Source organism: Balaenoptera ricei, chromosome 11 (assembly GCF_028023285.1).
Source record: "Balaenoptera ricei isolate mBalRic1 chromosome 11, mBalRic1.hap2, whole genome shotgun sequence".
Taxonomy (NCBI): Eukaryota; Metazoa; Chordata; class Mammalia; order Artiodactyla; family Balaenopteridae; genus Balaenoptera; species Balaenoptera ricei.
In genome coordinates, this window is record NC_082649.1 from 23,610,728 (window position 1) to 23,627,174 (window position 16,447).

The window sequence follows — 16,447 nt, forward strand, 5'->3', positions numbered from 1 at the left end:
AGCGAGGCATGGTGGGGAAGCATGTAATAAACGGAGTCTGGGGAGATGGCAGGTGAGACAAGCTCTGAGCACAAGCAGGAGGTGAGGTGGGAGAGCAGAGTCCAGGCAAAGGTGTTGCTAAGAGGAGATGGGGAGAATGAGAGGCGAGGAGAAGGAGAAGGAGCTAGACCACTCGGTGGTGGTATAGACTTGGGTAGCAGAGTGGAAGAAACGTGAACATTTGGAAATAAAGAGACCAAAATGAAAGTATTTTAGGCTTCCCAGGGTCGGGTCATTCTGGCTCGCATAACCAAATGCTGTTTGAAAAGGTATTAGAAGAAAACAGGCAGAATGCCACTAATTTGCTTTTGGAATGGTTGCATCTGAGCTGCCTTTTAAGACGTCCAATGAGAGATATAAAGTAAGTAGTTGGATATACAGATTTGGTACTCAGATTAAAACTAGAGACATAAATCTGAGTTATCTGCATATAGGTAGTGGTTGAAGCTATGAGCGTGGATACATTCATTCACTCTAAATATTAAGCACCTATTATGGCCCAGTTATGAGTTTTAAGTTCAGTTGTAACAAACCAAAATTAGTCTTAAAGCAAGATAGAAGTTTATTTCTCTCACAAGTCAAGAAGTAGTACAAGGCATGTGTGACAATCGTGCCACCACACGGTCCTCAGGCATTCAGAACCCCTGCTCCCCCCAGCTCTCAGCTCCATGATTCTTGGGGCCAGACCCTCCTATTCACAGTCTGCTGTGAAACTCTAGCTCACTTATCCATGCTCCAAGCCTCAGGACAGAGGAAGGGCAGAGGAAGTTACCTCCAAGCTAACATACCCTCTTTAACTTACACATCACTGGCCATAACTTGGCCAATCCTTGGCCCCAGTGAGGCTTGAAAAGTACTCTTTATTCAGGCAGCCATGTACTAAGCAAACTCTTGGCCCTTCAGCAGGTAAAAACATTAGAGGAGGATGAACATCCTCTACCAGTGCCTCCCTGCTAGAATTTGGACATGAAATAGAGAATAAGACAGTAAAAGTGTCAGTGCCCTCCAACCAAAGACCACACAGGAACCACCTCTAGTTAAACAAAGTTGGGTTTATCACCTGCAGAGATCTCACTAAGAGACGGTTAGGTTAGGAGTGACAGGATTAGGGTTTGTGTTAGGTGATTTGGGGGAAGATTCAAGGAAGTGGGGAATCTAGATTGAGTGCTCCCAGGAAGTGGGAGCAATTCTATGATTTCACATTTTAATAGTCATCCCTCGGTATCTATGGGGAATTGGTTCCAGGACCCCCTCATGTGCCAAAATCCAAGGATGCTCAAGTCCCTTGTATAAGATGGCATAATATCTGCGTATAACCTGCACACATCCCCTCCTATACTTTGTCATCTCTAGATGACTTATAATACTGAATACAATGTAAATGCCATGTAAATAGTTATAAATACAATGTAAATGCTATGTAAGTAGTAGCTGGTATGCAGCAAACTTAGATTTGCTTTTTGGAATTTCCTGGAATTTCTTTTTTCCCCTAATATTTTGATCCTAGGTTGGTTGAATCCGAATATGTGGAACCCACAGATAACGGAGTCTCCTCTCGGGGGGAGAAATGAAACATGGCTGAAGCTGTAATTGGCAAAAAAGCAGCCACTACTCATTTTAGCTGAGAGGGACCTGTTTAGAATTTATGGTTTGCATAGTAACCTTGTTTTTGTCTGCACTTACACAAGATTATAGACTCTGTCTTACTTCCTCACAGTCACAGATTGGCCTTGTCTGGCATGGGTGTTCTGAGGTTATGTTCAATGTGAGAGCACTATGGCCTAGATGTGAGGGCCAGCCCAGCTCTTAAAAACACCAAGGCCGGACTTCCCTGGTGGCGCAGCGGTTAAGAATCCACCTGCCAATGCAGGGGACACAGGTTCGATCCCTGATCCGGTAAGATCCCACATGCCGCGGAGCAACTAAGCCCGTGCGCCACAACTACTGAGCCCGTGCGCCTAGAGCCCACATGCTCTGCAACAAGAGAAGCCACTGCAATGAGACGCCCGCACACCGAAACGACGACCCAACACAGCCAAAAGTAAAAACAAACAAATAAATACATTTACTAAAAAAAAAAAAGTCAGGAAGTTCCAATGAATCCAAGAGTCACACACACACAAAAAAGAAGTGACCCAAATATTGATTGTGGTGGTGATTTAACAGGCGTGTACATGTCAAAACTTATCAAAGTGCACACTTTGCAGTTTATTGGCTGTCTACTGTATATGCAGTTTATGGTAACTCAATTACACCTCAGAAAAGCTGTTACCAAAAAAAAAAGGTGAACTGAAGCTCCACCGCACCGTGATTTCTGTTTGTTAGGCTAGAGTTCCTCCTCGTTTACACCTCTACACCTCGGGATTTTGTGACCCATCTCAACACTTGACCGACAAGGCCTCTTCCTGAGTCGGTGGACTGCGCCTTTCTGCTCCTAACCAGACATAAGGGGCTGGTACAAGGTAGCATTCAGTTTCTTAAAAAAAGAAAAGACAAAAGATGACTTCACTCTTTCATACTAGTCGGAAATTATTATGTTCAGTCGTTAGTCACGCGGCGTCGCGGAGTCACTGGGTTGGGGTTCCCCAACCGTCATAAACTTGCTGTCGCGACCCGAGCGGGCGGACCCGCGCCGCAAGCGCTCCCGGGAGATGAAGGCGCAGCGCGCTTGTGGGCCGTCCGGGGGCGGGGTCGACAGCGCAGGCGTAGAGAGCCCGCCTGGTTCCGGGCCCCAAGCTGCCGGAACCGGAAATAGCACCCGGCGCCGCCAAGATTGCCGTAACTGCCACCGCGATGCCGAAGGGGCCCAAGCAGCAGCCGCCGGAGCCCGAGTGGATCGGGGACGGAGAGACCACGAGCCCCACAGGTGAGGCTAGTAGGCAGGGAGGGAAGGAGATAGGAAAGAGAAGAAGAGAGAGAAGTGTGTGCGTGTCTTAGGAGAGGGTCACGGGGCGTGAGATTGACCGGGCCGTGCGAGGGCTACTGCGCATGCGTTCAGTGGGGCCGGGAAGAGTTTGCCCTGGCAGGAGGGCTTTTGGGGTGCCGGCGAAAGAAGAGGTGCCGGGGTGTCACGCAGGAACGTCAGTAAGACTGGGAAAGAGACGAGGAAGAGCGTATGGTACCGAGGGAGAGATGGGGAAAACTGAGAAAGTCCTGTTTTCTTCTCTTTTGGACATCTTCCCCACCACACGGTATTCCACATCCAGCACTTACATATTGATACAAGCTGTGCCTCGACCTCCTCCCTCTCTCTCTGTCTCTCTCTCTCTTACTTTCTCTCTCTCTCTCGCGCGCGCGCACACACACACACACACACACACACACACATACACATTCTCACACTCACACTCTCACCCGTGGAACCCATTATCCCACCTGCTTCTTAAGAGAGGATGACTCCTTGCGCTCTTTCGTAAGACATCTTTCTGACTCAACTGGAGCAAGAGCATAGATACTGGGTGTTGGAATGGAGGATTAAGGTTTACTTAAAGGCAGCGGATGTTTATTGAGTACCTGTTTTTAATTATTCAGTGTAAATACTGTGCTTTGGGGAGGGGAGAAAAAAATACGAAGACATCCTACCAGGCTTGAAGGTACTTCAAGAGGGAGATAAAATGGACACAAATAATTATAGTAGGTATACAGTGACTAACTTTACAGGCATTTATTGGATGCCTACTTTGTACCTGGTGCTGTGCAGAAGAACTGGAGGTGTAGGGATGAAAGATAAGCCTTGCCTATCGAGAAGGGGCAAGTGTAGTGGAGGAGACAGAGCATTAATCAGGCAGAGGCTGACAGAGTGTGATGAATGTCTTGAGAATGCTATGGGACTAGCATAGAGAGGGGCAACATCTATCAGATAGGGCGGGAGCGTCAGCAAAGCCTCCCAGGAATATGTGATAGCCGAGTTCGTTCTTGAAGGATCAGTGTGAGTTAGCAAGGGGAAGAACATCCTAAGTAAGCAGAGGGTGCAGTTAGTGCAGAGGTAGAGATGTAGTTGAGCCTGGCTGGTTCCCAGTATTGTGTGACTAGTGTGATGGGGTTGGAAAGACGTGCGGGAGACAGATAATGAAAGGCTTTATACACTACTCCAAGGAACTTAGTCCTAAAAACATTAAGAAGGAGGACCCATTGAAGTGCATAAGGAATGGTTGGAGAGAGGGAGACCATCTAGGAGGCTCTGGTAATGATCCAGGTGAGAAGTGGTAAGAGAGTAAGCCAGGGCATTGACTAGAACTGGGAACCAGCTAAATCAAGGGAGAAGAATTAAGGCTGACACTCACTTGAATAATGCAGCGGTTAGTAGGCTATTCATTGAAAGCAGTAGTGGGCTGGGGAGTGGGAAGAGGTAAGGTCAGCTTTTGAATGCTGAGTTGGAGATTTCTGGGGAATTTTAAGAGGAGATGGCAAGGAGAGAGTTTGTTCGGTGGCTGTGGAGAGAGCTCTAGACTAGGAGTAAGGACACAGGTGAGTGTAGTTGTACGGGGCATCCCCTAGAGAGTGTATGCAGATTGAAACGAAAAGACGTAGAAGGTGGGAACCCAAAAGAACCTCAACAATTAAGGGAAGTAAGGTAGAGAAGGAGGCTGAGGAGATGAGACCGAGAAAGGCGAGCAGCCAGAGAAACTAGAGGCAGACCAGCAGCAGCAGGATCCCTGACGCTAAGTAGCAACAGGAAAGGAGAATTAAAAGGATGAGGAGGTCGGTAGCATGGAATGTTGCCAAGTAATCAAGCAAAATAAGGACTACAAAGAAACCTTTTCGGGTTGAACAACTAAGGGGACAGTGACAACTTTGAGAAAAGTAGTATTCATTAGAAGATGACAGCTGAATCAGGTTGCAGTATGTTCAAAAAGGAACGGGAGATGAGCAGGTGGAGCTAGTGTGGACTGCACTTTTGAGACTCAGTGAAGACAAGGATAGAAACAGTAATTGGGGGAGGAGATTGTAAGGTTACGGAAAGTGCTTTACTTGGCTTTGAAATTAGGAGCCACTTCAGTGATGTACTTACTAAGGGGAGGAGCCGTTAGAGGGGGAGACGTGGAGGATATAGCATAGCTTTAGCCACACTTAGCCTTTTCCTGTTCCTTGCTGATAATACTTTCTCACGCTTGAACCTGTGCACAGGCTTCTCTCCCGACGGTCAGGAGGTGTGGTTGTGTTAGTCCTTGGAGATACATTAGTGTCTGAGTCACTTCTCAGTGTTGTCAGGGTGCGCTGATCATGTCATTCCTTCTCGTGTACTGCAGTGAGTCCTCCTTCTTAATGGCTTTAGGATTAGACTCCTTGGAATAGCTTATAAAACCTTTCATTACTTTCTCCTGCACATCTTTTCAGTTCCGTCACGCTAGTCACCCAATATGGGGATCAGATTTTGAAATGTGTTCAGGATGGAGGTCACAGATTAAGCAAAGACAGGCAGAAGCATGCCTGGGAGTTAACCAAGGAGCGAGGAGAAGCCAGTGTCCAGAACACGGGTATGGATAGGGAAACAGAGATAGACAAGATAGGATGCGCCCCTTTAGTCTGTGAGGCCCTAAGTTATAGGGATTGTCCTTTATTATCTCCAGTTTTTGACACTGTAGATGCTCAGTATCTGAATAAATGATTACTATGGACTAGGTGGAAATCTGGTCTGAGAATACTCAATGTGGTAGATAGCAGAAAGCCTTTGTTTTGGGGTTTTTTGGGGAAGAAAAACCTAAGTGATTGCAGGAGTGCTTTTGGATAGAATTGGGTAGCAGTGGGTGGATGGGATGGTTGGGAGACGAATGTGATAGTGGATAGGCCTGGGCGTGGAGAGAAATCACGAGGCTGCTGGCTGCCTCCCAGTCTGATGTGGGAGGGAGTTAGACCTCGTCCCCTGCCTTCAGGGAAATGGGGATGGACAGAAAGGAGAAGTCGGAATTTGTTCAGTCAGTAAACTTTTATCGACTTCCCACTTTGCTCCCTGGGAACACAAGTTAAGCAGTCTCTCAGGTTGCTCTCTAGGATGAAGGACCGATGCCCAATTAAGTACAACAAGCGTGATTTGTGCTAGAAATGCGAGTGGAGCAGGTGCGGCATAGACCCAGGTGTCTGTTGACTTACCAGATGGCTCTGTTTCCATGGCCTGCAGGTTCCAAAAATGACATATCCCTAACTGAATTCATATTTTTGTCCTACCTTTCTCCCCCATGGGTGGTAGGGGTGGGGAGAGGGGTCCTTCTCTTCCAGTATATCCTGCGTTAATCAATGGTACCAATAGCCCAGCTAATTTTGCCAGCTAAAAACATTGGAGTCATCTCTGAATACTCTTACTTCTCACCTCTGCCATCACTCTGTGAATTCTCCTTCTCTGCCTCCCACTGCTAGCCTAGACCAGCCACCATTGTCTGTCTTGTGGGACAGTGCCAATGTCTAGGGAGCGGTAGTTGAGCTAGAAAAACAGTAAATAGGGTGGGGACCACTGAGAGCTTGGCAGGAGAGATCAGGGTGCTTTGGAATTTGCAAATCATCATTCACAATGTCTGCTTAACCTTCTAGACAAAGTGGTGAAGAAAGGGAAGAAGGACAGGAAGACCAAAAAGACGGTGAGGAGAGAGGACTGTGGGTGTTTCCGAGCAGAAGGTGGCCCTTTGAAGGCGGTGGGGGCCCAAGGGAGGGGACGAGGTCTTGTCAGGAGAGGGAGCAAGGTGGGATGGAGTGGAAGGTCCCTGGGCTCGTGTGTGGTGGTGAAGGGCTTGGTTGGTTTCTGAGCCATGTTTACCTAGATCTTAACTCCCGTTATAGTTCTTCGAAGAGCTGGCAGTAGAAGACAGACAGGCTGGGGAAGAAAAGAAAGTGCTCAAGGAGAAGGAGCAGCAACAGCAGCAGCAGCAGCAGCAGCAGGTACAGGTGTCCGGGCCCCACCGCTACATGGAGGCCTCCATGGGTCCGCCAGCCCCTCTGCAGCCCGCACTGGGTCACTCAGCTGACGGGGAGCTCTCTCTGGAGCAGAGATACAGCCGCGGCCTGGGCTTCATTCTCTCACTGTTTGGCTTTCAGCAGCAAAAAAAGAAGCGAGACACTCGAAAAAGCCGTCGGAAAAAGGATGTGGATGATGACGGAGAGGAGAAGGAGCTCATGGAGCGTCTTAAGAAGCTCTCAGTGCCGGCCAGTGATGAGGAGGAGGAGGGTAAATGTCCCGAGGGGAAATGGGTACCTGGAACCCTTTAGTCATGAAGAGTCAGGAGCCTCATTCCTTGCTTTTGGAGCTGGATTAGATTAAGGAGCAGGACATTGTAATTCTCCTTTCCTGTCTCACCTTCTCCCCTTGTCATTTCAGTACCTGCCCCAGTACCCCGAGGAGGGAAGAAAACCAAGGTAAGCCATCTGTGTGGTAGACAGAGACCCCAGGGGTGCAGCCTTGACCATCCCGCTGACTTCTCTGGCCCTTTCATTCTCCAGGGTGGTAATGTTTTTGCAGCCCTGATTCAGGATCAGAGTGAGGAAGAAGAGGAGGAGGAAGAAAAACATCCTCCTAAGCCAGCCAAGCCAGAGAAAAATCGGATCAATAAGGTGATAGTGGTGGCTCTGCCAGTCACTCCCACCCCGTGTAGCACCTCTGGCCACAGTGTGGTAATTTCCTGGCTTCTTTTCCTGCTTTTCAGCTAGCTCTTCTAGGCCAGTCTTGCTTACACTGTCAAAGTCAGCTTTTTAAAATACTCTTCATCGCTCGGAATTTACAGTGATCCTGTTGCTTTCAAACTCAAAATATAAAACAAAGGCCTTCGGGTCGTTGCCCTTCCACTTGGACCCCTCTGCAGGGTTACTTGGGACTTCTCCATGTATACCTTTCAGATTAGCCTGATCACATCTTGGCATCCAGCTTGACTGTGTGTTGAAACCTTTGTTCTTTATGCCTTCTCTTCCCTCTTCCTAGAACACCTTCACTAAGCCCACATCCATTACCTCTTCTCGAGATTTGTCCTCTTGAGGAAGCCCTCCGTTGCTAGGGCCATCTCACCCACGTGGCTCACTTGCCTGACTCACAGTCCCTTAGCTTTGCTGATATTCTCTAGTCGCCTCTTCACTGTCTTTATCCAGCCGGAGACTAGGGTTTTTCTGGGTCTCATTTTCTCCCTGGCAGACTCAGTATAGTTAACTGCTACTCCTAGACTCCCTAGAAACTCTTGTTAAGCTACAATATAGCAAATTAATTTGTGTGTGTCTGTGTGTGTCTTCTCCAGGCTGTATCTCAGGAACAACAGCCAGGGCTCAAGGGCAAAAAGGGAAAGGAGGAGAAGTCAAAGGGGAAAGCCAAGGTGAGGGAGTATAGGCAGGAGGAGGGGCTGGGTCTCAGGAATTAGAGCATTTCATCAAACTTGCTGTCTTTTCCCTGGTAGCCTCAAAATAAATTTGCTGCTCTGGACAATGAAGAGGAGGAGGATGAAGAGGAAATAACAAAAGAAGAGGAACCACCCAAGCAAGGGAAGGAGAAGGCCAAGAAGGCAGAGCAGGTTTGTATTTTGGTGTTGGGGGAAGGTGGGCTGAGGGACTAGGACTCTGTGGCCCTTGGGCAGGGGGCAGGATCTGGGGGTGCTCTTACTCTCCAGAGCAGGAGTTGGCAAACTTTTTTTTTTTTGTCCCTGCCACGCGGCTTGCGGGATCTTAGTTCCCCAACCAGGGATTGAACCCGGGCCCATGGCACTGAAACCATGGAGTCCTAACCACTGGACCACCAGGCAAGTCCCAGGCAAACTTCTATAAAGGGACACATAATAAATATTTTTGGCTTTGTAGGCCATATGCAATCTCTGATGCATATTCTTCTTCTTTTCTATTTTTGGAAAAATTCCTTGAAAATGTAAAAACCGTTCTTAGCTCAAGGGCCATCATTGGCAACTCCTGATCCAGAGAGGAAATGATGTGGGCCTTAGCCTCAGTCAGTCTGAGTTCTGGCTCTTGCCACTCACTGTGTGACCTTGAGTACATTTTTCCATCTCCTTGGGTCTCAGTTTTCTCATCTGTGTGATCTAGTGATCTCTGAGCTCCCTCGTGCCGTTAGCACTTGCTAGTTCTGATTTTGCTGGATTTCTCAGTGACTGTATGCTAGGGCTTCCAGACCTTTTCCCTGCATGTTAATGTGTAGGCCACTGATACATGAGAAAAAGAACCTCATATAACCCTCAATTACACTGTATTGGCAGTTACATAGTTACAGTACATAGTTACAGGTACACATACATTATTACATTTCATACATAAATACTCATACCATTTCTGGTGGCAAAAATGGATACAGGGCTGCAAGGAGAGCAGGGCGGGTATGAGAATGGGAGCAGATCCACCAGTGTATTTCAGGACCCTGGTGGAGAGAGACAGAGCTGACTGTGGAACTGGGGGTACGTGATGTGAAGTCTGAGTTCTAGAAGGGGTCCCTTGTTTTTACCATCCCCTGGTTCTCACAGGGCTCAGAGGAAGAAGGAGAGGAGGAGGAGGAAGAAGGGGAGTCCAAGGCTGATGATCCCTACGCTCACCTTAGCAAGAAGGAAAAGAAGAAACTGAAGAAACAGGTAAAACCTTGGGTTCTTGGTGGTCAAAGGTGGGAGAATCTGATTTTTTTTTTTTTTTTTTTTTTCCTTAACGCTTCAAGTGGGGACATGTGAATTAGGGGACAAGAAGGAGCGCTTTGGGTGCTATGTCAAGTAGAACAGTTGGAGTAAGGAAATAATTGCGCTCTGTGAGCCTTGTCTCGGTGTCTGGTGACATGGGGCTGTATTGTGGTGATGGGAAAGTGGCAGGCAATAGCCTCAAATGTGATTTTTCCTTCCTTCTCAGATGGAGTATGAGCGCCAGGTGGCTTCATTAAAAGCAGCCAATGCTGCTGAAAATGACTTTTCCGTGTCGCAAGCAGAGGTGTCTTCCCGCCAGGCCATGTTAGAAAATGCATCTGACATCAAGGTAAGATCTGAGGGGGCCCCTCTACCAGCTCACCCAGGGACATGCCACTTCTCACCTTCCCCTGAGTGGCCACGGCAACCGAGGAAGTGGGTATGAATGGGAAGTTCATTGGGAAGAAAGCTTGGAGCCATTCTCTACACCTTGAGTTCTGCCAACTTGAGTGAGAAGATAGAAGAACCAGCATAAGGGTCCACCCTTGGAGGGAAGCAAGGCGGGACAGGCTGGCCGCGCTTAGGATTTGGAGACTCCGATTAGAGGCAGTGGTTGGGGAAGGGGCCGGTGTGGTGAGAAGAGGGGACTTCCCTGCAGAGAGAAAGCTGCAGCTGCTGTCTGGAAGGGAGAGTTCTCATGTGCTCGCTCCTTCCCTGACAACTGCAGCTGGAGAAGTTCAGCATCTCCGCCCACGGCAAGGAGCTGTTTGTCAACGCAGACCTGTACATTGTCGCCAGCCGCCGCTATGGGCTGGTGGGACCCAATGGGTGAGGAGAGGAGGGGCTGGAGCTATGAGAGGGGCGGGGCTGGAAGGAGAAGAGACTTCTCTGAGGCGGCCTGGTCCTAAAAGCTCTCATCCCCCAGCAAGGGCAAGACCACTCTCCTCAAGCACATCGCCAACCGAGCCCTGAGCATCCCTCCCAACATCGACGTGCTGCTCTGTGAGCAGGGTGAGGCCGCTGGTGGGAGAGGGGCTTGGTGGGGAGGTGAAACCGAGGGGCCTGAGGGGGGCCGCCACTGGGGTACAGGAGCCAACCAAGAATAGAAGAAACCGTGGTTGTAGAGTTGGAAGGGTTATGTGGGGAGACTGGGCACTGGGAAATGGTGCTAAAGAAGGGGGAGAAGAGATGAGAGACTGGAGAATATTTTATTTGGAACAAGTACAAAGAGCTGGGCAGGGTCAGGCAAACCAGAAACAGAGCTGCAGGGAAGAGGGAATAGGAGGCTTGGCCCTTGGGACACCCTGACTTCTCCCCCGCCCCCAGAGGTGGTAGCCGATGAGACGCCGGCCGTGCAGGCTGTTCTCCGAGCCGACACCAAGCGCTTGAAGCTGTTGGAAGAGGAGCGGCAGCTTCAGGGACAGCTGGAGCAGGGCGATGACGCGGCTGCCGAGAGGCTCGAGAAGGTAGAGGAGATGGCGCAGGGGACACGGGCTAAGACTGGGGGCTCCTGGGACCTCGCAGCATGTGTCCTCTTCTCCCTCCTCCCAGGTGTATGAGGAATTGCGGGCTACCGGGGCGGCAGCTGCAGAGGCCAAAGCCCGCCGGATCCTGGCCGGTCTGGGCTTTGACCCTGAGATGCAGAATCGACCCACACAGAAGTTCTCGGGGGGCTGGCGCATGCGCGTCTCCCTGGCCAGGTGGGACCCCCCCTCACCACCCTCCCTTCCAGCCTCCGTCCACCAGGGCTCTTTCCCTTCTTCCTGTTCTTCTAAGGCAATCTTCTCCCTCCCTTACTGTCTGCCTTGTCAGACTCGGGGTCTTTTCTCCCTACCTGGGGGTGTATTCTGTCTCTGTGTCTCCTGCCTGGGAACTGTCTAAGGAGAGATTGGGAAGGAGTGTTCATGGTCTCAGGCTCCACTTACCAGAGGCTTCTCTGGGTTCTCTGAGCAAGGGTCGTCTTCCCCCTGACTCTGCATTCTGCTGCCCTGCCCTTTAGGGCGCTATTCATGGAGCCCACACTGCTGATGTTGGATGAGCCCACCAACCACCTGGACCTCAACGCTGTCATCTGGCTCAATAAGTGAGTAGCCCTTGATTACAGCCTTTGCATCGTTGGTTCGCATTCTGCCCTCATTTCCTCTCGCTGGTCTCCACTCTGCCCTTGACAGCTCGCACTCCAGCCCCCGCTCTTTCACTCCCTGCCCCCCATGCTCTGTCTGCTTCCCCTGACTCCACCCTAACCTGGCCATTGTGACATTTCCACACTTCTCTAAAACCCAGCTACCTCCAAGGCTGGCGGAAGACGCTGCTCATCGTCTCCCATGACCAGGGCTTCCTGGATGACGTCTGTACCGATATCATCCATCTTGATGCCCAGCGGCTCCATTACTACAGGGGCAATTACAGTAAGGAGGATCGTTTGGGGGCAAGGAAAGGGGTGGTTCCTGGAGAAAGGCCTGGGAGGGAGGGCCTGTAGGGTTGTGGTGATAATTCTGAGTCTTTCAGAATTCTAGACAACGACGCCTGCCCCCATCCTCCCCCGTCCTGCTGGGGAGAGGGACAACCATCGATGCCCATTCCCCTCTCTTGCCCCAGTGACCTTCAAGAAGATGTACCAGCAGAAGCAGAAGGAACTGCTGAAGCAGTATGAGAAGCAGGAGAAAAAGCTGAAGGAGTTAAAGGCGGGCGGCAAGTCGACCAAGCAGGCGGTGAGCACCTGGGTCTTCCTGGGATGGGGTCTTCTCAAGAGAAGGAGCAAGACTCGGGCCCTGCCTGCCTTTCGAGGCCTTCTGTGAAGGGTGCGGATGTCTCCCTTTCCCCTTCTTCCCCAGGAAAAGCAAACAAAGGAAGCCCTGACTCGAAAGCAGCAGAAGTGCCGGAGGAAGAACCAGGATGAGGAGTCACAGGAGGCCCCCGAGCTCCTGAAGCGCCCCAGGGAGTACACCGTGCGCTTCACGTTCCCCGACCCGCCGCCGCTCAGCCCTCCGGTGCTGGGCCTGCACGGTGAGCGGCCGCGGCCCTGCCTTCCCTCCACACCAGGACATTTGGGGCACCCTCGGGGGACTCTGAAGAGAAAATAAAGTGCTTCTTTTCCTGGCCTCTCAGGTGTGACGTTTGGCTATGAGGGGCAGAAACCACTCTTTAAGAATCTGGATTTTGGCATTGACATGGACTCAAGGAGTGAGTTGGCAGGGGAGGTTCAGGAGCCCCGGGGAGAGTTTCTGGGGACCTCGCCTCTTTGACCTCTGTCTTCCTTCTGGCAGTCTGCATCGTGGGCCCTAACGGTGTGGGGAAGAGCACCCTGCTGCTGCTGCTGACAGGCAAGCTGACGCCGGTGAGTCCGGGAGCCAGGAAGGGGGGACGGCGACGAGCGAGCGAAGCGTGAGCACACGGCTGTGCCCCAGAGGCTGCAGTCGGGGGCCCCTCTGTGCCGTGGAGAGTTAAATACAGAACTTGTCATGGATGGTGTGTTTCCTTGAGAGGTGCTGTAGAGGAGGACAGTTTAGATCAGGCGGGGAGAAGATCCAGGAGAAGTGGGGCCAGGCTAGGGGCACGCACCTCCCCCTCTGCCCCCTGCCATGTGTTTCAGTTATGCAAGAAATACATGCCCATTGTAGAGAGGTTAGAAATTGCACAAGCCAGGGAATTCCCTGGCGGTCCAGTGGTAAGGACTCGGAGCTTTCACTGCCATGGGCCCGGGTTCAATCTCTGGTCGGTGAACTAAGATCCCTCAAGCTGCGCGGCGCAGCTGAAAAAAAAAAAGAAAAAAATTGCGTAAGCCAGAGAAAAATCTAGAGGTCACCTGTATTAATTTTGATGGATTGCTTTCCCCTTTTTTCCTTTACAAGCATGCATATAATTTTTTTTTAACGAAAGTGGCCTATCGTGTGAATTGTTCTGTAACCAGCTTTTTCCAGATAATGTACATCAAGCGTTTTCCCATGCCAGTAATCCTATGTGTGCATTCATTTCGTATGGATCTGCCATAGTTTATTTGATGTCAGTCGTTTAGATTATTTCTGATTTTTCACTAAAGGACAAAATTATAGTAAATAGTCTTATTATACCTGTTCATGAATTTAGTTTTCCTTAGGATAAATTCCCTAGAATTGCTTTGGGGACTTTTGCGGCGTTATGTAGTGCTTAGGTGGGTTGTAGCCATCTGTCCGCCCTCCAAGAAAGTGTTGAGAGGGCCCATTGCCTCACACCCACAGAGAGTAGATCTTCAGAAAGGTGTTCTAGATCCTCCCACAAACTGTCTCTTAATCCCCATCTGAGGTGGAACCCTGAAAACATCTTGCTGGAAGGCGGGGTTGGGGATGGGGGTCCTTTACTTGTGGTCAGTCTGCTCCTGGTTCTGAATCTCTGCTTTTTGTCTCCCCCTCCTTGATTCTCTTCTTGCTTCTGATTTCCTGGGCCTGCCTTGGTCACCTTCAGGAGCACGCCCGTGTCCCCTCTCACACTGGCTTGTTCCCAGCCCGGTTCTGGTGTTTAGCTCCCCTTCAGAAAAGTTGGGGTGTGGAGCTGCAGCTCCTTTCCCCTTCCCCTTAGCTCCCCCCTTGCTTTTTCCTTGCAGACTCGTGGGGAAATGAGGAAGAACCACCGGCTGGTAAGTGGCTTTGGGAATCAGGGAGTAAGAGGCCGACAGAGGAAGTATGACTTTGACCGACCACCTCCCTCTCCTCTCGGGCAGAAAATTGGCTTCTTCAACCAGCAGTACGCAGAGCAGCTGCACATGGAGGAGACGCCCACCGAGTACTTGCAGCAGGGCTTCAACCTGCCCTACCAGGATGCCCGCAAGTGCCTGGGCCGCTTCGGCCTGGAGAGTCACGCCCACACCATACAGATCTGCAAACTCTCTGGTACCAGGGGCCAGGGCAGGTGTCCCCGTCCTTAGCCTTCATACCTGCAGACTGTCCCTAGAGGCAGGAGGAAAGAGGAACTGGGACTTGGGGGACCTCACTGCGTGCGCACGTGCACACACACACACACACATTCAGGGTTTACCTGGAGAAATGTCAGGTGGTGAAAGGTGCGGTGGATCTCCTTTCCCTTTGCTACAGGTGGGCAGAAAGCCCGAGTTGTGTTTGCAGAGCTGGCCTGTCGGGAGCCTGATGTCCTCATCTTGGTGAGTGAGCTGGACTTCAGGGCTGGGGTAAGGGTGACAGAAAGGAAAGGTAGGAGTCGTAACTCTCAGTCACGGGATGCCTCCTCCCCCATAGGACGAGCCCACCAATAACCTGGACATTGAGTCTATCGACGCTCTTGGGGAGGCCATCAACGAATACAAGGGTGGTGAGTCAGCTCAGGGCGCGCCCTCCTCCTCCCCGCCTTGGGGACGGGGCTGTGGTGTCTTTCGGCTGGGCGCCCTCCTCTCAGGTTCTGATTCCCCTCTTCCTCCTTCCTCCCTGCCCTCCGTTCTTGCCATCTTTCTTCAAAGCTGTGATCGTCGTCAGCCATGATGCCCGACTTATCACAGAAACCAACTGCCAGCTGTGGGTGGTGGAGGAGCAGAGCGTTAGCCAGATCGATGGTGACTTCGAAGACTACAAGCGGGAGGTGTTGGAGGCCCTGGGTGAAGTCGTGGTCAGCCGGCCCCGAGAGTGAGCTTTCCTTCCTGGACATCCCCTCGTCTCCTCTCCACTCGGAAGCCTGCTCTGGTCTGCAGCTGGCGCAGCAGCTACTCGGGTACATGAAGGCGGAGCGTGGTCTTGATGTGACCAGGATACCGCTTTGATTGCTTCCTCTTCTCTGAAAGACTTGTCTGATTGCTCTCTTCAGATAACTGAGCTGGCCTTGTCCTTGAAATCCCTCTGTACAAGCAGAGGTGAGCTTTGTTATGGGGTTCCATCCAGCCAAGCTCGTGTGGCCAGTTGTCTGAGACTCTGTCCTCACTCAGAAGCCTGCGTCTGGTCCGCCTCAAAAGCTTCAGGCCCAGCTGCTGCCCTGTTCTGTGAGTGGTGCTGCTTTTTTCTGGTGGATTTAATGCTGGCCTAACTGGTACAAACAGCTGGTGCAGCTCAGAGCTGGAGGAGAGTTCTGAGGCCTGTGCTGTCACCCAGGATTTGGTGCCTGCAGTCTCTAGTCTGGTTGGGGACTTGGGGGCAGGAAATGAATGCTGCTGAACTCGAATCACCCTTTACAAGGGGAAGAAATAAAGGAAAGGAGTTGCACCGCCCTGTCACTGTTTGGAGATTTCGTGGGAGCTGGAACTGTTCTTCCTCTTGATTTGCTTTGTTCGGTTTACTAGCAGCGGTTAGTATCCTCTCTTCCCCACCAGTACACGTGAGTCTGACTTGCAGTCTTACTGCACTTTAGATGGTGCTCACTGTTTGAGGGGCCTCCCTCCCTTCCCACAGCCCTTCCGACAAGGACAAGGGAAAGTGAGTCATCCCTTCCAACTAGGACACTCGGGTTTCTCACTATCCAAGCTCCGCCCTGGTATCAGGGACCAGAGAGCTGATCCTCCCAGACGTTACTAAATCAGCCAACATGTACAGCACCGTGCGGTATGCAAAAAGGGAAGAGACAAGGTCTGCCTTCATGAATAGTCTGGATAGAGAAGACTTAGAAAATAAGACATGAGTGTATAGCGTGATACGATTAATTGCCAAATGTGTGGTGCTCTAGATTCTAAGTTGCCTTGAGCTCATAGAAGAGAAAGATTATCCAGAACTTGGTTATTTGGCGGGATGACTTGAGGGTGGACCTTGAAATAGTAAGGATTCTTTTTTAAAAATTTATTTATTAATTTATTGTTGGCTGCGTTGGGTCTTTGTTGCTGCGCACAGGCTTTCACTAGTTGCGGCGAGTGGGGGCTACTCTTCGTT

General features: G+C 50.7%; 1 protein-coding gene across 3 annotated transcripts; it reads left to right on the forward strand.

Annotated features, from left to right (window-relative positions):
• Positions 1-2,779: 2,779 nt before the first annotated feature.
• Positions 2,780-15,790, forward strand: ABCF1 (ATP binding cassette subfamily F member 1). Of its 3 annotated transcripts, none has more exons than XM_059938256.1 (25): positions 2,780-2,905; positions 6,565-6,611; positions 6,811-6,909; positions 7,066-7,195; positions 7,346-7,383; positions 7,468-7,578; positions 8,250-8,324; positions 8,406-8,519; positions 9,471-9,575; positions 9,841-9,963; positions 10,342-10,442; positions 10,540-10,625; positions 10,941-11,080; positions 11,166-11,314; positions 11,614-11,697; positions 11,898-12,022; positions 12,213-12,325; positions 12,449-12,620; positions 12,723-12,797; positions 12,881-12,951; positions 14,194-14,226; positions 14,311-14,479; positions 14,681-14,745; positions 14,840-14,912; positions 15,058-15,790. In XM_059938256.1, exons 1-25 carry the CDS (start codon positions 2,833-2,835, stop codon positions 15,222-15,224), a joined length of 2,538 nt encoding a protein of 845 aa, XP_059794239.1. In that variant the 5' UTR covers positions 2,780-2,832; the 3' UTR covers positions 15,225-15,790. The 3 variants fall into 3 exon arrangements, with proteins under 3 accessions (XP_059794239.1, XP_059794240.1, XP_059794241.1); XM_059938257.1 differs by having other exon boundaries at positions 7,069-7,195; XM_059938258.1 differs by lacking the exon at positions 8,250-8,324.
• The last annotated feature ends 657 nt before the right edge of the window (positions 15,791-16,447 follow it).

Coding starts and splice junctions, on each gene's coding strand:
- ABCF1 (XM_059938256.1), top strand. CDS start 2,833: ATGCCGAAGGGGCCCAAGCAGCAGCCGCCGGAGCCCGAGTGGATCGGG. Junction 7,196..7,345: donor CAGTGATGAGGAGGAGGAGG/GTAAATGTCCCG, acceptor TTGTCATTTCAG/TACCTGCCCCAGTACCCCGA. Junction 10,443..10,539: donor GGGCTGGTGGGACCCAATGG/GTGAGGAGAGGA, acceptor CTCATCCCCCAG/CAAGGGCAAGACCACTCTCC.